At 41.0% G+C, this 23,697-nt stretch overlaps 1 protein-coding gene across 1 annotated transcript in view; it reads right to left on the bottom strand.

Moving 5' to 3' along the window:
- The window catches only part of LOC126365958 (uncharacterized), a 55,575-nt gene extending 40,156 nt beyond the window's left edge, over positions 1-15,419 (bottom strand). The window contains exon 1 of the mRNA XM_050008788.1: positions 15,141-15,419. Within this exon, the coding sequence (XP_049864745.1) occupies positions 15,141-15,261 (121 nt within the window). The 5' untranslated portion in view covers positions 15,262-15,419. The remainder of the gene's footprint in view (positions 1-15,140) is intronic.
- Positions 15,420-23,697: the final 8,278 nt, after the last annotated feature.

Here is a 23,697-nt window from a genome sequence, read left to right as displayed (position 1 = left end):
TGGTCGAAGTAGAGAAGATGTAAGTGTAGAGTGACAATGGCAAGGAAAGGGTTTCTGAAGAAGGGAATCGAGAATAGATTTAAGTGCTAGGAAGTCGTTTCTGAAAGTATTTGTATGGAGTGTAGCCATGTGTGGAAGTGAAACATGGACAATAAATAGTTTGGAAAAGAAGAGAATAGAAGCTTTCAAAATGTGGTGCTACAGAAGAATGCTGAAGATTAGATGGGTAGATCACATAACTAATGAGGAAGTACTGAATAGGATTGGGGAGACGAGAAGTTTGTGGAACAACTTAACTAGAAGAAGGGATCGGTTGGTAGGACATGTTCTGTGGCATCAAGGGATCACCAATTTGGTATTGGAGGGCAGCATGGAGGGTAAAAATCGTAGAGGGAGACCAAGAGATGAATACACCAAACAGATACAGAAGAATGTAGGTTGCAGTAGCTACTGGGAGATGAAGAAGCTTGTACAGGATAGAGTAACAGGGAGAGCTGCATCAAACCAGTCTTAGGACTGAAGACCACAACAACAACGATATTAAATTTATGTAGATCGATTATGTTGAGTTCTGAAAACATTTGCGAATGCCTACAGTGCTTTCTACCATATTTACTGTTAACTTACAGATCGTTTTTGTTGTAATGATTAAAAAAATCTTCTAAACGGCGCTGAAACATTTTCTTCTTTTTAGCCTTCCAGAAAGTGACAGACTGTTTCGTATACTCCTTCGCTGTCATCTCGACTTGATACTGATGATTTTAAATTTTCAGAAGTCTTCATTATCACTTAGTTTCTCATTTTACCGTCCATTGTCCTTACCACCATTGGAGGTTGTAAAGAAGCGTCGAACGTCAGTCCATTATTTGCATCTTCATTTGGAAAGTTGTGTATGATATCAGCAACGAAACTGAAATGTATAAATAAAAGCGTAGCCCATACATTTCCATTTGCATGCGAAATAGCCGGAAAATAATGATTTTTGTCAGTCATATCTTTATTAGGTCTTGCTATTTAACATTCAGCCATTTACATTTGACCGTCGTTCCATTCTGATCCAGGAACTGCCGCACTGTAGCTCGTGGGTAGCCGGTAAGTCGAGGTTACGTATGCAATTCGCGCTTAGGCTGAAAATCGCTGCAGTGTGGCAGAGCGATTGACGAACAACCAGTGTGCACGAAGAGTCAGGTCTTGAATGCATACTTTCAGTATATGGCCCACATTCTCAAGCTACGTCGTTTCTGGTAGCCGACATTTTACCAGCGTGCTTTCCTTATTAAATATAAAGCATAAAACCAAGTGGTTGATGTTTTGTTGAGAGCGCTAACAGCGAATAATTTAAAGCTGTGCCAGAGTTTGTATTGATGGGTAGATAACAGCTGAGGACTCACTCTCAACTCGTTTTCTTCTTCTTCCTGCATAATTTTTATGGGTAGAGATTCAATAGATCTCGATAGGCGGGAAGCTGTAGTGGTCTAAACTCTTGGAAGGCGACTGTCGATTTCGCTCTACTCTCCTATAGTGCTAGTGAGCAGACTCTCGCTTCTGCTTGCACGACAGGTATCATTCGCAAGAGCTCTATGGATGAAAAACTCTCATAATATAGTTTAACATTTGCGCAGTCAACTGGCACTAGCTTCTGCAGAAAATAATGGTTCAAATGGCTCTGAGCACTATGGGACTTTTCATCTGAGGGCCATCATTCCCCTAGACTTAGAACTACTTAAACCTAAGTAAACTAAGGACATCACACACATCCATGCCCGAGGTAGGATTCGAACCTGCAACCGCAGCAGCCGCGTGGTTTCCGACTGAAGCGCCTAGAACCGCTCGGCCACCGCGGCCGGCGCTTCTGTAGAATATGGACGTATATTATTTATGATACTTACGCTTTACGCAATCCTGTTAAATAGAAGTGCTCCATTTTGTTTTGTACCTTAATTTCCCTTCAGCACAGATCGAGCTAACGACCATGAGCAGCAGACAGAGAGATAATGGACGCCACTATGCTTCTGGAAGTGCAAAGCGTAAAGCAAGAGATGAAAAGGAAAGAGTGACTCATGCTGTTATATCTAAAACACGTACACTGAGTTTCTTAATGTTCAGAATTATTTTGCCGAATTCACAGAAAATGAAGTACAAAATACAAAAGTTGTGGTTGATTGTAAGGATGATAGTTATACTTCAGAAGATTCATCAGAATATGCAACTTTTTCCTATGTTGTTACGTTTTACACAAGTGATGCAGCAGTTGAACAGACGGCAAGTGTTCCCAGATCAGCCATATCGTCTCCAAGCCAAAGTGAATTGAAAAGCACAGGAAGTCCTATCGGGCCAGAGACTTCACCGTCAAGACAAAGAGAAGTCGAAAAAAGTTACAGGCTTCTGATGTTAATGCATCTTGTGCAAGTGGGACACAAACTGAAAGTAAAATGTATTCTAACGATATTGGTGAGTGGCCAAACAACTTTGACAGAGATTATTGGATTATGAAAGGAAGTAGTAAAGTTCAGCATATGAACAGTAGTTTTTTGTCTTCAAGGAAAATGTAAGATTCTGTAGAAACTCATTCTTCACACATAAACTAACGAATAAAACTTACATGAGAGATTGGTTGTGCTATTCAGAAAACAAAGGTCGACTGTTCTGTTTTGTTTGCAGAGTGGCAGATTCTGACGGTTCGCCGCGGTTTACGAAAGACGGATCAGATGAAAGGAAGAATGCAAACATTTTGCTGAAGAGACGTGAAGAAAGCAGTTCGCATACAAAAGCGATAATTTCTGTGTTCTAAAAAACGAGGATGCACGTGTCGATTCTCAACTTGTAAGCCAAATTGAGAGCGAACGAAAGTATAGGCGAACACTCTTAGAACGAATTGTTGCAGCTATAAGTCTTTTAGCTGAGTGAGGATAGTGAAGAAATTGTTGGTTCACATCAAAATGGAAATTATTTAGGGTTATGAGAATTACTAGTCAAATTTGATGTGTTTCTGGCCCGACATACACGTATTCATGCAAATAAAGGAAAGGGACATACGTCGTATTTGTCAAAAACAATGCGCAGGGAATTTGTTCATTTAACTGCATCAGACATACTAGATAATATTATTTGTGAAATTAAGAGATTCAAATACTATTCAGTCTCACTGGATTCTACTTCTGATATGTCTCACTTGGATCAACTGACTCTGATGGTACGCTATGTCCTACCATCCGGACCAGTGAAAAGATTTGTGAAGTTTTTGGATATGGAAGGTCATACTGCTGAACAACTCTCCCAAAGCTTACTTTCTTTATTAACAGAGAGTGGCACTAATATCACAGATTGTCGTGGGAAAAACTATGACAGTGTCAGTAACATTAGTGGCAGGTACACCGGCTTAGAAGCACGAATTAAGTACGCTGGATGTATTCCCTGTTTTTCACATCCGATAAATTTGGTCGCCAAGCGTGCTGCAGAATGTTGTACAGAAGCATCAATTTTCTTTGATTTCCTTAAAAGCCTCTATACATTTTGTTCCGTTTCTAGCTGTCGATGGGACCTTCTTTTGAAAGCACTGAAAAATGATAGTACTAAAATTCCGATTTTGAAAAGGTTATCGGACACTAGGTAGTCGGCCAGAATTTATGCTACAAAGGCGCTTTTATCTGGTTTTCATACGATCAAACAAGTTTTGAACGACATATCTACTAATATGCATCAAAAGGAGTTCCGCAATGAGGCTTATGGACTGGCTTTGAAAGTGAGTAAATTGGAAGCAGGAATAATGTGTGTCGCATGGAACAGAAGCGACTAGCGTGTAACTGCAGTCATCTAATCGAGATCTGAGCACCGGATATGCATTTTGTAAACCGTTACATGAATGTATCCAGACAATGAGGTTCACATTTTCAGAAATTGAGGCAAAAGGCAAATCCCTGACTAGCTGTGAAGAATATCAGCAACAAACGTCAAGCGTAAAGAAGACAAGCGAAATACAAAGTATGACCGTTTTAGTGGGTCAACTGCACTCGATGAAGTTATAGAAAATCAAAAACCTGGAGAACACTTTGAATTTCGGGTGTTTATTGTGATAATTGACAGTGTACTGGCTGGCATTAGCTAAACACCTGGCAAAATACCATCATCTGACTACTGTTTTTGGAATATTATGGGACTTTACATCTCTTACAGCAGAAGAGATCTTGAAAAGAACTCCTAATATCGTGAATGCTTACCCAGGTGATTTAGAAGCATCGCTAGGTGACGAACTGGTACAGTTCGCTGAGCTGCTGAAAACAGATATCGCTGCTGCGACTGACAGAAAAAAGAACGAAGCTTTGGAACTACAAATTTACACATTTTTAATGGAAAATTCGTTAGGATCGTGTTTTCCAAATGTAGAGATAGCCTTACGCACTTACTTTTCCTTAATGGTCACCACCTGCAAAGGAGAACGTTCTTTCTCAACGTCAAATCGCTTTAAAAGTGAATTAAGAAATACGATGGGGCAGGAACGTCTAAAAGACATCAGTATAATGAACACTGGATACGATTTGCTCAGAGACATTGATCTAATTTGTATTATTTCTAAATTTTCCGAAATTAAATCGAGAAAAGTTTATTTGTAACAATCCTGTTTTATTTATATCCTAAATCACACGACCTAAACAAACCAAGGGCCCCCGTCAGAATTTGCTACGGGCCCCGCGCTTGCTTAAACCGGAACTGTCTCCCACTGTTGTATGAGTTTCAATGGATATCAGTTTCAATGTGCACTGTTCGTAGAAGTCCATTCAGTTTCAATGTGCACTGTTCGTAGAAGTCCATCTGGTTGGGGTATAGCCCTCTGCTGACTGCTGACTTCACTTCTGCATCTGTCGCAAAGCGTTGGCCTGCCGGGAATTTCTTCATAGGGCCAAAAGATGAAAGTCAGTCTGTGCAGAGTCCAGACTGTACCGTGGATATTGGAGCACCTCCCACACACCTTTTGGAGACTTTCTCACGAACAGGACAGCAACATGGGGGCGAGCATTGTTACGAAGTTTGACACGGTCAATATTAGTATTGTGGCTTTTGTCAAGGGCAAGATGCAACTTAGCCGAAGTTTTAGTGCAGGCTGCACAATTCACACTGGTCCCATGCTCAGCAAATTCCAGAAATAACACACCATTAATATCCTAGGACACTGTCAAAAGCTCTTTTCTAGGATTGGACACTTTGAACATTTTTCGCAATGGAGAACCAACATGTTTTTACTCCATAGAGGCGTGCACGGTTTTGGACGAGTAGCGGTACGTCCACGACTCATGGCCAGTGACAATTCCTTTCAGAAAGTTGTGACCTTCTGCAGTGTAACGCTTTGAACGAGCCAAGCGTGTCATCATTTGTGGACACTTGTGGTTGTCTGTCAGGGTTTTAGGTACCCAGCGAGCACTAACCTTACAAAATTTCTATGTGTGATGAATAAGATGGTATACCGCACCATAGGAAGTGTTGAACTGTTACGATAACGTTTGCACTTACACACGCCAGTCGTTCAAAATTGCCCCCTCAATGACTTGGACATTCTGTGGGGTTGCAGCTGTTACCAGTCGCCAGGAGCGTCACACGACCCTCTTGGAGGAATGCACACAATGTGGAGAGATTGCTACTATCTAGAAAGTCGTCTCCATACAAGCTGCGCGTGTCCGTGTGAATTTCACTGGGTTCATGCCTTTTGCACCTCAAATATCTAATTACATTTCGCTGCTCTTCACAAGTTGACGACAGTAAGATGTATGCCATGTTTGTTTCGTAGTTCAGGCTTCTCTCGCTAGAGCTGCACATGAAAACAAAACACCCTCTATAGCGCCAACTTCAATCTACATCGCCGAGAAATTTCAACGTTCCAGTTGCAGTACCAGGGCAGAAAAAATATTGTGCGTTACTTTTCGGTCCTCCCTCTTATTTACAACTTATACAAAACAGATACATGTTTGAAAGTTTTGCTGATCTTCAAAGTAGTCACAGGCACTGTGTATAACCCACCGCCAACGCCTCTTGTGTTGACACGAAAAGTGATTCAAAAATACTGTGAATGAATTTTTTTAGCAGCAAATGCTGACGCTACAACCTTTTAATGCAATTCGTCCGATAGCCTGATCTATTGAAACAGGAAGCGTTAAGTTGGAATATGTTGTGACACGTCCATCTGCGTACAGGGAGGCTAGAGTAAGACTGTGTTTATCGCGTCTGTTGCGCATCATGGACTTCGAGCAATGCGAGGACATTAAGTTCTATTTCAAGTTGAAAAAAGTGCCAAAGAAATTCATAAAATGTTGAAATTGGCATACGGTGATAATATTCTAACTCTGAAGACTATTTACAAGTGGAATGAGCGATTTAATAGCGAAAATAAGTCGTAGAAGACGAATAAAGTTCAGGTCGGCCATAACCTCAAAAATAGAAGCAAATATGCCAAACGTGCCAAAAACTGTTCGTTCAAACAGGCGAATAACTATTCGAGAGGTACCAAAAGTCGCAACATCTCGAACGTGTCCGTGCAAAGCATTGTAAGCGATCATTTGCAAATGAGAAGATTGAATGCAAAATTTGTTCCCAGACATTTGAGTGATGAACAGAAGGAAAACCGTGTGTCAGTTAGCAAGGAGTAGAAGGATCAACTTCATTCAGATCAGGCTTTCATGTTCGACTTTGTTATTGAAGATGAAACGTGGGTCTTTGGGTATGACCATGAGACGAAAACTCAGAGTTCCCAATGAAAAACCTGCGGATTTCCTCGCCCCAATAAGACACATCAGTTAAAATCAAATATCACAGCCACGCTCTCTTTTTTTTGCGATTTCGAGGGCATAGTGTGTCAGAGTTCATTCAGTGGGGAACAATTGTAAACGCCGAACTTTACAAGGGAAAAATGGGTCAATGGCTTCCTTTCTTCATCGCAATAACGCGCCCTGCCACACCTCGCTTTTTATTCACGAGTTTTTGGCCTGAAAAAGTGTTCCTGCCTTTCCACATTCGCCTTAGTCGCCAGATTTAATACTATGCCACTTCTAGCTCTTCCCAAAAATTAAAACTATTTTTAAATAGAAAACGTTTTGACACCATTCCTGACATTGAAAGGGTCATGACAGAGCAGCTTACTGTGATTTCAAAAGAAGTCTTCCATAATTGCTTCCAGTTATGGATTCAACTGTGGGATAAGTGCGTTGCTAGCCAAGGACAGTACTTTGACAGAGATTAAATCAAATTTCAAGTAAGCTCGTTACTTTGTTTACAATAAATTTATTCTCCATATTTTTTGATCACACCTCGTAGATCGAGTGCAAAGGTCTGTTACCCGATTCAACTCTGTAATAGTTCTGAAGCGAGTGTTATGAAGTGCATTGATCTTAGGAATCAAGTTGAAGTCACAAGCGCTATGTTCGGATAGCGTTGTGGTGCAGCACTCCCCAGTCATCAGTCCAACAAATCAGTCGCAATTGCGGCATATGCATCGGAGAACTGCCCTGTAAAATGGTGGGAATGTCTTGCACAAAATGCTGCCACTTTTTTCTCTAAGCTGGTCGCAGGCTGTGTTCCAAAAATGAACACTTTAAAGTTTCAACCCTCGTAAGGAAATACACACATTGGTTTTGCATTCAGAGATCTCCATTGAATATTGTTTGTTTGTGAGGAGATTGTGTCTTATCTCGAATAAAATGAACATGCATCTTCCAAGACGTATCGGTATTAGACAGCGGCAGGGTTAAAAAGAAGAAACGTATTCCAGCTCGTGTCAGGTTTGTGGTCCATCGAGGATTCGTCTCTGGTTCGCTTATATACTTTCTTTACCTCGCAATGTGTCAGCATCGCCGCTAGCAGCATTCAGTCTCTATCGCGGAGAGTGGTCGTAATGGTTTTGCTCAGAAGTGTATGTCTACAATTTCATGTTACGAATTCAAAGCAATACGGCCGCTACTACGTCCGTCATCTTGAAACCATCGAGTTCTGTTGTCAGAATGGTTAATGCAAGTGGAATCTATATCAGGTGAACGGCCCGTTTTGTACCATCCTCTGGCCGTCACAGGCCAACATACACAATGGATTTGAAAGTTCGTTAATCACATACTTCTGACAGCACTATATAAAACAGCATATGGTTGGTTCATTATTGCGTTCGGTTCCTTTCGTATCTTATGAAAGCAGAACTACATTTTAGAACGTAGCGATTTGAAAGATGTTGCAGGGCATGCCGTGAAGAGGTACGTCTACTTTTAGCCTCTGGAACTGGAATACACTGACTTCATAGTATGCTTTATTATAGGAAATGAACACACATCTTACAGCCATTACACCTGCTCTAGCTCAATTCACTTACGGATTACCGTCATTTGCTGAGACACGTGACTCAAAGCAGTAACATTAACAATCTCGAAGTGTATGGACCGTCACGGTAATTGTGACTGACTCCTTTCCAGAAAAAAACTGCAGAAAACTATATGACATCTGCTTGCAATGGGTACTATTCCACTGTGGAATTGTAGGGAAGAAAGAAACAAAAATACGTTATTCAAAAGCCGAAGTCAGTACAATCTCGTACTCCAGAAAAGCTGACATTGTTCATTCTCGAAGGATAATAACATTCCTAGCTGATCTGGGGCTATGAATAAAGGTTAAGTCTCGGAAAGGAGCTGAACAACCTGGACTCCCAGAAGTGACCGGAAGAAGAGCTGTTGAGAGAGTTCGGAGCCTAACAGGACATGAGTGTCCGTCATCCTTCTCCGCTGCCTGTGTATCCTTGGAGCAGTTCGAGCTATATGCTGCGTTACAGCCAAGATTTCCCGGATGCCACAACTGTAGCGATTGGTACGTCACAGCTAAACGTTTTGTGGACAGATAATATTGCTTTCTGTGCTAGATATCTTTTCCTCTCTCTCACTTATTTTATTCTTGCTAACTTCATTGTTGTCAGTTTGAGACAAATGATGTAATATAAACTCTGAACTAAATTAATTAACGAATGTGATTTAACTGGAACTTGTCTGTATGTTTCTAATGTTCTGCGACCTACAAAACACAAGAAAATGTAGGCCGTACATTCAAGAAGCGACTACAGAACGACAGACTAGCAATGAGCAAAAATTGTGTCTGTGACGGAAGATTCTTGTGTTAAATGCGATTCTCATTTCTACAGAACAGCCTAAGACACGACTAAACGGTACATGTTGTACATAAGCTTTCGTGGAAGGGATGCTGGAAGCAGACGTGTAACTCGAAAGGTTAAACCACTTAAGGACCATAGCTTAGGAATCCAGTGTTATAGGTCCTCACAAATAGAAATATAGTCAAGAATTTTATAAGTTCGACTTGCGAACGGAAGTTCCCTAATTCAGCGGCGTTTGTGTGGCATTGGAACCTTGCGTGAGGCTTTCTGTTGTTAACTCAGCAGTAGCTCAGTTTCTACCACAGATTTCTTCAACGCAGCTCATGTATGTAGGGTCACAGAGTTTCAGAAGACAATGTATCAGTAAACGCCTGATGAACCGGAGATGGTTAACAATAATTCTGCTGATAAGGCTTTGGGAAAACCAACCTGTGGACGGAAAAAAATACTCATCTTAAAAGCCACACTACTCACTGGAAGACTGAAAAGATTTTTCTGTTTGTTTTACCATGTGTTTCAAATATTTTGTTACAAACTTCTAGTGTTTTCTACTTAGCGTCAAATATGGATGCATGTCTACAGGTATTCTTTTTTATCATAGCCCCCAGTTGGTGACGTTGACGTCATGCGATCAAGATGTCTGACAACCACGTTTGGGATCGGCGTGTCTTTGAATACTGTATTCGAAAAAATTATATTGCAATATCTGCTACAAAGACAACATATAATTACAAACACTATGCGCCTATCAGGACCACTCTTAGGAGTCGGGGATATGGAGAGGAAAAATACGGAAGCAGCTTTGCACATTGCCACAGATATTTAAGAGAAAACGTGAATCATATATAGTACCTTGAACTCAATCAACATTTAGGAATGTTCAGGTACAAGCCCTGTTGTGGGATAATGTCATCTTATGGGATGTGCCTAATGGCTGCGATGGGTCTAGGTACATTTCCACTTCACTTTACATCTCAGTAATGACGAAATCCGCATGCATTGCTAGATCCAGGCACGTCAGATGTCACTTATTGCATAGCCCAACGGCAGTACTGTGCAGTGATTTTGGGCCTGGGCCCTGCGTTTTCCATGCCATTTCATTTTCAGTTTTTCTGATTTATGCATATGCTTTTAAACTCCGTAATTCTTGTTGTACTTTGGCCGATATATCGCAAAATTTTAAGAAATCGAAAATTTTTTTGCTTTGTATCTTTTGCGATTTTTCTGAATGTATGTGTAGAATGAGTTGTAAAACATACGCTCCTTTCCAAACAACAGTATGCTCATACGATAACAACTCTGTAATATTTTCCCGTTTATAGAAACGTATAGTACCCGTAAAAACAAAAGTGGTGGGAGACAATTACCGATTGTACAGTTACCGTCGGAGAGATACTAGAATAAACTGTCACGCGCCAATTTAAAACAAGCTGGGTGCCCTTGTATCTGTTTCTTGTTGAGTCCTTGTCCTTAATTTGGGTTGAACTGCTTCCTAACGGCCAAAAACGATTTTAAAAATATTTTTATGTTGAAGAAAAGCGTGAGAAACACTCAAACTGTATCACAATCAACATTACTCTATACAGTGACGTGACCAATGTCATGGGATAGCGATATACGTAATGCAGATGGCGGTAGTGTCGAGTACATATGCTATATAGAAAGACACTGCATTGACTGGGCGTTCATTTGTGCTCAGGTGATTAACATGAAAAGGTTTCCGACGTGATTATCGCCGCAAGACTGGAATTAACAGACTTTGAACGCGGAATGGTAGATGGAGCTACACAAATCGGAAATTTCATCTCGGAAATCGTTAGGAAAATCAGTGTTCTGAGATTCACAGTGTCAAGTGTGTGCTGAGAATACCAAATTTCTGGCATTACCTCTCGCCACGGATAACGCAGTGACCGACGTCCTCCACTTAACCACCCAAAACAGCGGCGTTCGGGAAGAGTTTTTATTGCTAACAGATAAGTAATCCTGCATCAGAAATCATTGTGGGACGTATGACGAACGTATCCGTTAGGACAGTGCGACGAAATTTGTAGTTAATCGATTGTGGCAGTAGACGCCTTTGTTAACAGCGCGACATCGCCTGCAGCGCCTCTCCTGGTCTCGTGACAATTCCGGTTGGAACCTAGACGATTGGAGAACTGCTGCCTGTTCAAATGGGCCCAGATTTCAGTTGGTCAGAGCTGAGGTAGAGTTCGAGTGTGCCGCAGACCCCACGAAGCAATGGGTCCGTTTTCAACACGCGTTGTGCAAACTGATGGCGGCTCCACAATGGTTTGAACCGATCATTGACTGGAAATGGTTATCTTCGGCTAATTCGTGGCCATTTGCAGCCATTCATTGATGGAATTTTTGTGTTTCGCAATTGGCTTGAAGAGCATCCTGGACAATTCGAGCGAATGATTTGGGCACATCGTCTGACGTGAATCCATCGAATAATAAAGGGACATAATCGAGAGGTCAGTTCGTGCACAGTATCCTGCGTCGGCAACGCTTTCGAATTTATGGACAGCTATGGAGGCAGCATGGCTCATGTTGTGGTTGGCAGGAGAGCCAACCGTGTTTTTCTAAAGGAGGCCGAAATGCAGGCGTCTCAGTACGCTGGTGTGAGGTCTGGAACATGACAAGGGAATTAGAATTGAGAAAAACGGACGTAGCTGGTGGAATACTTAACTTTAATCCATTCATGGAGAACGTCGCTCTTTATGGTACATGATTCACAATATCAATAGTACGGATACTGGCGCCTTGCTAGGTCATAGCAAATAACGTAGCTGAAGGCTATGCTAAATATCGTCTCGGCAAATGAGAGCGTAATTTGTCAGTGAACTATCGCTAGCAAGTTGGCTGTACAACTGGGGTAAGTGCTAGGAAGTCTCTCTAGACCTGCCGTGTGGCGGCGCTCGGTCTGCAATCACTGATAGTGGCGACACGCGGGTCCGACGTATACTACCGGACCGCGGCCTATTTAAAGGCTACCACCTAGCAAGCGTAGGTGTCTGGTGGTGACACCACAGCTCAATATTTCTGTAGGGACTTCCAGCAACTTGTTGAGTCCATGCCACTACGAGTTGCTGCACTATTCCGGAAAAAAGGAGGTCCAACCCGATATTAGGATGTATCCCATGACTTCTCTTACTTCAGTATAGAGCTCAAGCGTAGACAGCAGTAGAGATACAGCCAGCGGCGGATTAAGGCCCAAGCGACCCGTTCGGAGCTTCAAGTTTAGTACTTCAGGCGCCCGGGTGCAAAATTTTTGTACAGGGTGAAAAAAAATTGACTTGCGGAGACTGACACGGATAAAAAATTTTCCAACATAGAAGCAAATACGATCCGTGTGTGAGGCAATAACGAAATGTAATTACGAGCCGCCACGGACATCAGTTTGAAATATTGTTCTAGTCAAAATGAGTGCATTCGAAATGTAAACATTCGACAAGCCCACACCAATTTTGGCTCAAATTTTTTTTCGACGTCTACCTTATCAAGAAATACAATACTGCTCCAGCAAACTACACGTTACAAATTACTTTACATGCGTACCTGTTGTTGACAGAGGTGTTCCAAGCACCTCCCCCTCCCTGTCACCCCCCCACCCGCACCCCCGATCGTAATTTTACAATTCACTGTTCCATTTCTGCAAGGTGACAGCGGTAGTTCCGTAAACTTCACTTTTGAGATGAGTCCGGAATGAAAAATCCAAAGAACCGAGGTAAGGTGACCTTGGTGACCAAGGTACCCGGTATGCCTTCCCTGTCTATCATGACTGTACTGACGTGTTAGATGTCCTGTCATATCCTGTCATATTAGCAGCAAAATGTGCTTGTGCCCCATCATGCATGTATCCTATCGCTTTTTCCACGCTGCGCTAGGTAAGGTAAGCCATGGGTAAAATTTAAGTCCAATTAGATGGGGTGCAATCAAAAAGTTTACATTTCAAAAACATTTGTACAAACTAGGACAATATTTCATGTTGAAGTCAGTGGTGGCCTGAAACTACACATTCGCAATCATGCCGCAAACGGCTTGTTTCCGAACAAATGTTTACTAGAACGCTCTTGCTTCTGTTATCGTATGCTTTCACAGCGTCAGTTTTTCTATTAATTTTTTTGTCAACAAAGTCTTTAAAGATTTCAGGAATTACCTCAAATGGAAGTGAATTGTTTCTTCTCGTAGTTTTTAACATTGAGATAAGATGGAGAAATTTATTGCTGTTACGGTGTAGTACCTTATTTTAAAAGGAAAAACAATCTACTCACACGGTCACTAGATTTAGGTACTTATAAAGGCCTTATCAAATGCTTAAGGTAAAGCTGCTACTCCGGTAAACAGCAAAGGAAAGAAAAAAAAGTCACAAACATGCACTAGCGTAGAATTCGACAGTTTCAAAATTTCATTGAGCCATTCCATCATATGTCAATGAAACCAATCCTTCTTTGCGTCTCACGTATCGAGGACGAAGAACAAGAACGAATTTAAAAACCCAACGGATAATTACATATCTTATTTTAGACTTGAGATGCATAGTTCAAATACGGAACACGATACAGCCGAAATTAAAAAAAAAAGCCTTAGATTTTCTTATTTTGTCAACTAGCGGCCCGAAAAGTGGAACACTACAAGGTACAAATGTTGTCAGTTAACGGGTCTATAGATCAGTTTTGCTTAAATTGCAGCTCTACAATAAAATGTATCTCTTACGACTCCGGCGAAAAATTCGCGTAAGCATCATGTAGAAAGTAGCAACGATTTGAAAGAGATAAAGAGTACACCAAAGATAGCAAATTCTTTTTAATGTACTCATACACAGTTTTAAAAAATGAATAAATTAAAAGCAAATGAATGCGTTAAGATGACATTAGTGACGAATACGGGCTAGCTAATTTATTTTTCGTAAAACGAATATCGCCTTTTCCCCCGAAACATAACCGTCCACTTCAAACGAATTGTTTGGTTTGAACTATACAAGGCTTCCCAGGAGGAATGGTTAATATTAAAGGATATAACAGGACCGATCATTAGAACCAAAAAAAGTCTATTAAAAATGGGCTCTAAAGCGCGTACCCCAAAAACTATGCGCCCTCGTTCATCTTCGCTACTGTGAAACGCATCTCTTCTACACAGCAAGTGCTCATGGCTCTCAAAGTATGAATTTAGAACCCATGTTTATTAGACGTTTTTGGCTTCGAATGCTCGTTTCTGTCTTATCTCTGAATATTGACCGTGTATAATGGCGGTTACTTTATAAGTTTTCTTTGGATACACCTGTGAAAATTTAATCGCTTCACTGTTACACCAAGATGTCTTAATGTTTCAAGTTAATGGGGAAATGCGACATCAGTGAAAACAGACATTATTTCAGACAGTTAACTTGAACCCCCTTATCACGGTGACTGTAACAAAATAAAACGGAACACTTTTGTAGGAAACCAAGTGTCATACCAATTGTGAACTTACTAGTAACGCAAGTTCTGTAAATCTAGAATAGAAATTTCGATCGTCCTTGATATCTTTCATATACAAATGGGACCTATGTCACTGTGAAGAAGCACAGAAACATACAATGGACAACTGTATTTATCTATCATCCGAAATCGGAAATATGACATAGACTATGCAACATGCCTTGTGCAATAAATATTTTTATTACAGTCATCACTCCATCGTTAGAGTCGAGGGATTTGCAAAGGCTGTGCATGGGCTGGAGAGGTGATGAATTAAGTTCTCACTGTGAAATCACGCAGATAATACGTAGAGTGGTTTTTAAAGATATGGAAAGCAAATATCAGAAAAAAGAATCGAACTGCTGACCATTAGCAATCCAGCCCAGATGTTTGTGGACTTGACACTTTATTTTTACGTGGAGGATAGATTGCCTGCCGATAATAGCTAGATGTTATGTGATTTGTGAATTTGAGTTGATGAACTATAAATAAAGTTACTGTATATAAAGAGATCAATTAAAAACTTTGCATAATTCTCGCTTGCTGCTACTTACTCTTCAGATTCGGAGTGAACACAGTTCGGATGCGGAAATACTGCTTGTCCTTTTTGAATCTCTCGCCCATGAGTTCCTGGTTAAGCATTGGTCTCCCAATAACCTTGGCAGCTCCAGCCATTTTGGTTGCTATAGTCTGACTTTACTACGAAAAAAAAAATTGGTTTAGTGCCGTATCGAGCAGGTGACAAATTTCGTGTTGCGAACAATACGATGACGAAATAACTGATAGCGTAGAGTCTCTGTATACAGGCTCTCTAGCCTAGTGCAGTGATCTCTGGCCTCGAGCAGCTACTTTTAAACAAGTGAAAAGAATCAAAGAGACTAAAAATGACCGATATTTCAATCAAAACAATGTATAGGAACGGGTATTGCTCGTTTGTTAATCACTCTGCTAACAGACAACGAAAAACTGGAATTTAAAAAAATTGCAAGAAAAACGGAAAAGTGAAAAAATCAGGACTACAATGAATGAAAATAACGACATAACAAACATTAACACAAAATTCTTCGAACTGTGGCAAACAGGCTGTAATTTTGTGGCACCGAAAACCACAACGGTGCTCTTTTATGAATGTGGTTTAGGCCCTACATACAACGAACGCCCAGTTTCCTTTAGGTTGACTGAGTGAACATGTAATACTATTTATAGAGGAAGAGGTACAAATGTGGTATAGGGGCAGTAATATAAAATACTATGGATTGTCGCCTTGTGAATGCTACTTCGGTGAGGTGCTTGAAAACTACGTTCAGCATCTGTACACTGCTTTCGGATGCATTCATATTGCAGTTGGCACTCATTGCTAGTGGGTGAAGCTGTTTTAACGAATTCGGTAGGAGGAATAATTGTTGCAGGTTGGTGGTTTTCACTTTCATTCTTGCAACAGTACATAAATTAAGATGGTATGTTTGTTGCCTATTTAAATTTTATTTTTGATTTAATTTGTGTTTCTGAATATCGAGATGGCTGTGTCACTAACTATGAAATGCTAGTATTCCATACTTGTACCCTAATGTTTGTAACCTAACATTCCATATTTTGTACCGTACTTTTACAACTTGTTTTATTTATAGGTATTGCTTCAGAAATGACTTAACGAGTTCGAAAGCCAGACTCGTGCTGAACTCCTGCAGCTCGTTAATTTATAAAAGTCACGCGGCGGAATGTAAAAATCTGACTTTTTTGCATGTGAATGTGGTCTCACGGTTTTGCGTTTACCCGCATATCAATGCCAATATAGTCCGATAGAATTAATTTGAGCACATGTTACAAGCTATGTGGGAAAAAAAACATTCAAGATAACAAAACACTGAGACGCTTGTACATGAAGCAAGAGGTAGCGTGTAGCAAAACTGTGTGGGGTACGCTGCAAAGTTTCAGAAATAAGACTTTGACAGGGAGGTGAAGATGGATGAAAGCCCTGAACCTATCATCCTAACTTTACAATCAGATGGTTCGGACATGGGTTGTATGCTCTAATTACTCCCGAGAATGCACCAGCATAAATTCATCAAAAAACCCAATATATCGACAAGTAAACACACATTTTTTATGAAGGCGCGAACTGGAAAATGCTTTAAAATGAAAGGGAGGATTACCTGTTGAGATATCTGTGGTTTTCGACGTTATCTGTAAGCATTCCGTCAAGTTATTCACAGGAGATAGTTAGTTGCTCGCTTATTCAGTGGATCACAAATGCGTTCTCCCACTGCAGTGTCGACCGAATTAAACTCATAATGCCTATTGACACCGAAAATATAACATACTGACAATTTTGCGACATTCTTTTGCATTAGTTTTTGCTTCCAGTAACTCCCTTTTACGCAGTGAAACACACCCACATACACGCATCATACTCATTTTAAAAAGTTACATGTAGTAGAAGCAGCTGTCAAACAAATATAATGGTTCCGGTTCGAGTTTGAGTCTGCTTTGTTGTGTATCACATTTTTACTTATAATACAGTCCAAATCACAATAAACGGCAATTATTGCAACCATTGTCGATGATCTCGTCGTTAGACAATCGTCGTTTTGAGAAAAATTGTACCTGACGTTGTGGGGCAGTGGGATGACAATAAGATAAGATTCGCCGTCGTTTGCAAGAGCCTGTAAACTATTTTTGCGGTCAGCCAGAAAACGATCGAGAATATACTGAACGTAATTTCCAGCCTGCAAGTCCACATTCTTCTTGTGCTCATTGAAAGAAATGTTTCTATTCTTTGTTTACTCAGCGGTGTCAGGAACTATGGTTATAAACAAAAGCTTTGAGTTCCAACTGATATTAAGTAAACGTATGATACACGCAAATATAGTTACATTTCTGATAATAATGATGTCTCTATCATAAACAGCACAATGCGCAGCTCAAAGGCGACTTCTACGCTAAGTTCCAATTAAAATGATATTTCACCTTGAATTCCCCCCCCCCCCCCCCCCCCCCCCCCCCCCATGAACCATGGACCTTGCCGTTGGCGGGGAGGCTTGAGTGCCTCAGCGATACAGATAGCCATACCGTAGGTTCAACCACAACGGAGGGGTATCTGTTGAGAGGCCAGACAAATGTGTGGTTCCTGAAGAGGGGCATCAGACTTTTCAGTAGTTGCAGGGGCAACAGTCTGGATGATTGGCTGATCTGGCCTTGTAACAATAACCAAAATGGCCTTGCTGTGCTGGTACTGCGAACGGCTGAAAGCAAGGGGAAACTACGGCCGTAATTTTTCCCGAGGGCATGCAGCTTTACTGTGTGATTAAATGATGATGGCGTCGTCTTGGGTAAAATATTCCGGAGGTAAAATAGTCCCCCATTCGGATCTCCGGGCGGGGACTACTCAAGAGGATGTCGTTATCAGGAGAAAGAAAACTGGCATTCTACGGATCGGAGCGTGGAATGTCAGATCCCTTAATCGGGCAGATAGGTTAGAAAATTTAAAAAGGGAAATCGATAAGTTAAAGTTAGATATAGTGGGAATTAGTGAAGTTCGGTGGCAGGAGGAACAAGACTTTTGGTCAGGTGACTACAGGGTTATAAACACAAAATCAAATAGGGGTAATGCAGGAGTAGGTTTAATAATGAATAGGAAAATAGGAATGCGGGTAAGCTACTACAAACAGCATAGTGAACGCATTATTGTTGCCAAGATAGATACGAATGCCACACCTACTACAGTAGTACAAGTTTATATGCCAACTAGCTCTGCAGATGACGATGAAATTGAAGCAATGTATGATCAAATAAAATAAATTATTCAGATAGTGAAGGGAGATGAAAATTTAATAGTCATGGGTGACTGGAATTCGGTAGTAGGAAAAGGGAGAGAAGGTAACGTAGTAGGTGAATATGGACTGGGGCAAAGAAATGAAAGAGGAAGCCGCTTGGTAGAATTTTGCACAGAGCACAACTTAATCATAGCTAACACTTGGTTCAAGAATCATAAAAGAAGGCTGTATACATGGAAGAAGCCTGGAGATACTGACAGGTATCATATAGATTATATAATGGTAAGACAGAGATTTAGGAACCAGGTTTTAAATTGTAAGACATTTCCAGGGGCAGATGTGGACTCTGACCACAATCTATTGGTTATGACTTGTAGATTAAAACTGAAGAAACTGCAAAAAGGTGGAAATTTAAGAAGATGGGACCTGGATAAACTGAAAGAACCAGAGGTTGTACAGAGTTTCAGGGAGAGCATAAGGGAGTAATTGACAGGAATTGGAGAAAGAAATACAGTAGAAGAAGAATGGGTAGCCTTGAGGGATGACGTAGTGAAGTCAGCAGAGGATAAAGCAGGTAAAAAGACGAGGGCTAGTAGAAATCCTTGGTTAACAGAAGAAATATTGAATTTAATTGATGAAAGGAGAAAATATAAAAATGCAATAAATCAAGCAGGCAAAAAGGAATACAGACGTCTCAAAAATGAGATCGACAGGAAGTGCAAAATGGCTAAGCAGAGATGGCTAGAGGACAAATGTAAGGATGTAGAGGCTTATCTCATTAGGGGTAAAATAGATACTGCCTACAGGAAAATTAAACAGACCTTTGGAGATAAAAGAACCACTTGTATGAACACCAAGAGCTCAGATGGCAACCCAGTTCTAAGCAAACAAGGGAAAGCAGAAAGGTGGAAGGAGTATATAGAGGGTCTATACAAGGGCGATGTACTTGAGGACAATATTATGGAAATGGAAGAGGATGTAGATGAAGATGAAATGGGAGATACGATACTGCGTTAAGAGTTTGACACAGCACTGAAAGACCTGAGTCGAAACAAGGCCCCCGGAGTAGACAACATTCCATTGGAACTACTGTAGGCCTTAGGAGAGCCAGTCCTGACAAAACTCTACCATCTGGTGAGCAAGATGTATGAGACAGGCGAAATACCCTCAGACTTCAAGAAGAATATAATAATTCCAATCCCAAAGAAAGCACGTGTTGACAGATGTGAAAATTACCGAACACGTGAGGCAATACTGACCCTACGACTTATCTTAGAAGCTAGATTAAGAAAGGGCAAACCTACGTTTCTAGCATTTGTAGACTTAGAGAAAGCTTTTGACAATGTTGACTGGACTACTCTCTTTCAAATTCTGAAGGTGGCATGGGTAAAATACAGGGAGCGAAAGACTATTTACAATTTGTACAGAAACCAGATGGCAGTTGTAAGAGTCGAGAGGCATGAAAGGGAAGCAGTGGTTGGGAAGGGAGTGAGACAGGGTTGTAGCCTCTCCCCGATGTTATTCAATCTGCATATTGAGCAAGCAGTGAAGGAAACAAAAGAAAAGTTTGGAGTAGGTATTAAAATCCATGGAGAAGTAATAAAAACTTTTAGGTTCGCCGATGACTTTGTAATTCTGTCAGAGACAGCAAAGGACTTGGAAGAGCAGTTGAACGGAATGGATAGTGTCTTGAAAGGAGGATATAAGATGAACATCAACAAAAGCAAAACGAGGATAATGGAATGTAGTCGAATTAAGTCGGGTGATGTTGAGGGAATTAGATTAGGAAATGAGACACTTAAATCAGTAAAGGAGTTTTACTATTTGGGGAGCAAAATAACTGATGATGGTCGAAGTAGAGAGGATATAAAATGTAGACTGGCAATGGCAAGGAAAGCGTTTCTGAAGAAGAGAAATTTGTTAACATCGAATATAGATTTATGTATCAGGAAGTCGTTTCTGAAACTATTTGTATGGAGTGTAGCCATGTATGGAAGTGAAACATGGACGATAAATAGTTTGGACAAGAAGAGAATAGAAGCTTTCGAAATGTGGTGCTACAGAAGAATGCTGAAGGTTAGATGGGTAGATCACATAACTAATGAGGAAGTATTGAATAGGATTGGGGAGAAGAGAAGTTTGGGGCACAATTGACTAGAAGAAGGGATCGGTTGGTAGGACATGTTCTGAGGCATCAAAGGTATCACCAATTTAGTATTGGAGGGCAGGGTGGAGGGTAAAAATCTTAGAGGGAGACCAAGAGATGACTACACTACGCAGATACAGAAGGATGTAGGTTGCAGTGGGTACTGGGGGATGAAGAGGCTTCCACAGGATGGAGTAGCATGGAGAGCTGCATCAAACCAGTCTCAGGACTGAAGACCACAACAACAAACTACCTTGAATTCTGATCAACATAGTTAATAGCTCGCCACAAAAGTGAAAATAATCTCACCATCTGCCACGCTGTTTTGTCCACAATACGGGCGGCATACAAACAGTTACTTTGGTGAAATCTAAGCGATACAGGGAGGTGTAGTGTCCTATGTGTACCGAAAACCGAGACAGCGCGTAAGCCAACGTTAGACTGAGGCGGACAGACTGATGGGTTGGTGCAACGTGTGTGTGTGTCACAGGCTCTCAGGCCTTATTTTTATATGGGCGCAGCGGATTGCCAAACGGAACATCTACCGTAGTCTGCTCTAAGCCCAGGTAGCAACAGCTAAATGTTCGCTTTATAGGAGACGTATTATTTAATAAATCAGCCATGAATCAATTTACAATCTTCGTCATTTTTATACGAATGGAGTTAGCTCGACTACGTTTAGACTCTGCCGGCTAGAATTTTTAGAACGGAACCGACAGTAGAAAACGACCTATGGACTACGTCTCTAAGAGACCTTGCATTGATTGTTATTTGCGTTAAGGTGTTGAAACTGTTTATGGCTTTACTATTTAATGGATGTAATTAAGTGATGCAATCAAAACTTTCTATCGTTGATATAAATGATTCTTAATCTACTACAAATAGGGACTTTTTGTTCGAAATCTAGTTTTCAGTGCATTAGTTGAAAACTATTAGAGATAGCGTAATGGGGTCACATAGTTAAGGTCTTTATATCAAACTGAAGCTTCATATCAATTTTCGTATTTCTGAGTCTAATATTTAACGCTTTCAATTTCTCTTAAAAACATATAATTTGACAAAAATATTGCTCCGATCAAATTGAGACTTGTAACACTTGATTTTTGAATAGACGTGCACATTCTGCACCATTTTTGGCTTTCTAGCTTCGTTATTTAGTGCCGTTTGTTTTTCACTTAAAACCATATATTTAGCGAATTATATTCATCTGATGATCTTGAGATTTAACAATTTTAACATTAATATACCAAAGAATATATTGACAAAGTTTGGAAAAGTTACTTTAATCTTAATTTCGTCCTTGTATTATGGTGCAATACTCGTATGCTAAGCACAGGCGCGTTATGATGACGTGGCACTAGTAGCAGTGAACTTGGGCAAGCCCCGGCACACCCCGTCGCCTCTGTGTGTCTCAAATGATACAGCGCTTACATCGCCACAACATCTTCACATAGCTGCGGCAGCTGTTCCGACGTCATCCAGACGATTGCTGTAGAGCAGTGGACTCAACCTATAGACTTGAAGTAAGATTTCTCTCCTGTAGACACTTACCGAAATCGGTTTTAAGATGTGTTACTCCATCACAGTTTTGAACGTATAATGCGATGTACTGAAGGCCAATAAAACTCGATTGTTGTCCGCAGCAGCACAGTTCAGCAACATGGATTTCGTTTGCCCGATCTCTGCCACAACACATGCGCAGACCTCATCCTCTCCACGCTTTCCTATCGCTCCCCCTCTATGCGCGGAAGTGCAAGCCTACATGGCGCAGGCTATAGTGATACCAACCGATTTATCTATCAATGTTAAGCGACTTCATTTCGAAATCAATGCTTTGTTTACGGAGGTGGATGAGCAGATGAGATGGACAGTGAGTGGAGGAAGGAAGGGGCACAGGGATGGGAAGGATGAGATGGGCAAGGAAAGGTGGAGAGGTTGATGAACGGAGAGAGGGAAGTGATGGAGAGAGAGAGGGGGAGGAAGGAAGAGAAGGTGGGCAGAAATAGAGCGAGGGGGGAGGAGAAAGAGATAGGCAAAGAGAGGGAGAAGAGAAGATGGGCAGAGATAACTAGGGAAGTAGTTTAGGACATACATCCGATTCCCAAACATATTTAACTATTGCGAAGCATTTTCGGGTTCGCTAGCTTTTTATACTGTTGCTTTCGCTACGGAAATAATATGCTGCTGCCATCTCAAAAATAATTCTGCAGTCGCGGAGCCAGTTTTACTATACAGAGGGAAGGTGGCCCGTGGAGTTGCGATGTAGAGCGTTGGATTCAGTTTCTGCCGAGGAAATACTGACGCAGTTGGGATATATTGTTCACTGGCAATGCCGCACATTACCAAAGTGATACGAGCGCTGTTCTCAGAGCCTGTTAAGGGAAAAAGCGTGTTATTTTCCTTTTGCACAAAAATATTTTGGTTGGTTGTCAACTGGTGTAAAATCTGATTCATTAATATCATTCGTTTAGGTGGCAGAATATTCTGTTCTTCGACTAATGTGATCAGCAGAGAGTAAAATTTCAAGATCTGTGCGTTATGAAACGTCTTTGTTGACCATGCAGACGTTTCTTGTGGCAGCCAAAGACTTATTCCAAGATAACGCTAGTGGAAATGTACCAACCAGTCTTCCCCAACGATTTAACTACTAACATTAGAAGTACAATCAGTGCTCATTCGTTTAATCAGCTCATTTGTCAGGTGTCGAATGCCAGTGCAGGCTAATTCAAAAATTTGGGTGCATCGTCTAAACTATGACGGACTAGCTTTTTCTTTTCAAGATGCTGAATGCATACGGTCCGAAATCGCCCGAGTGTCTGCTTTACTTCTGTTGTCACCAACCTTTTCCTAACGGCATTGTTGGGAGATTTCATGTCACTTTCATTCCAAGATAGTTGGTTTCAAGTTCGTGTTTATTTATTCGCTAGTCTCAATAATATAGCTCAGAAAGACATAAAAAACGTGTTTGAGTTGCTAGATATTGTTTTTATTTGTAAATGCCTCTTTATGAACAGAAACATCGTATTTTAACAATTGATAAAGTAATGAAATGATCGTATGGCATTTATTGGGCGGTATATCCCCTTCGAGGTTCGGCCACCGAAGTTGACACCACTTGGCATCTTGCGTGCCAACTAGTGCCTTGCTCGGAATTCGAAACCAGGTCCCCTTGCGTAGTAGGCGGTAACGCTA

Source organism: Schistocerca gregaria, chromosome 1 (assembly GCF_023897955.1).
Source record: "Schistocerca gregaria isolate iqSchGreg1 chromosome 1, iqSchGreg1.2, whole genome shotgun sequence".
Taxonomy (NCBI): domain Eukaryota; kingdom Metazoa; phylum Arthropoda; class Insecta; order Orthoptera; family Acrididae; genus Schistocerca; species Schistocerca gregaria.
Note: the sequence above shows the minus strand (reverse complement) of the source record. Positions and strands in the feature narration are given on the sequence as shown.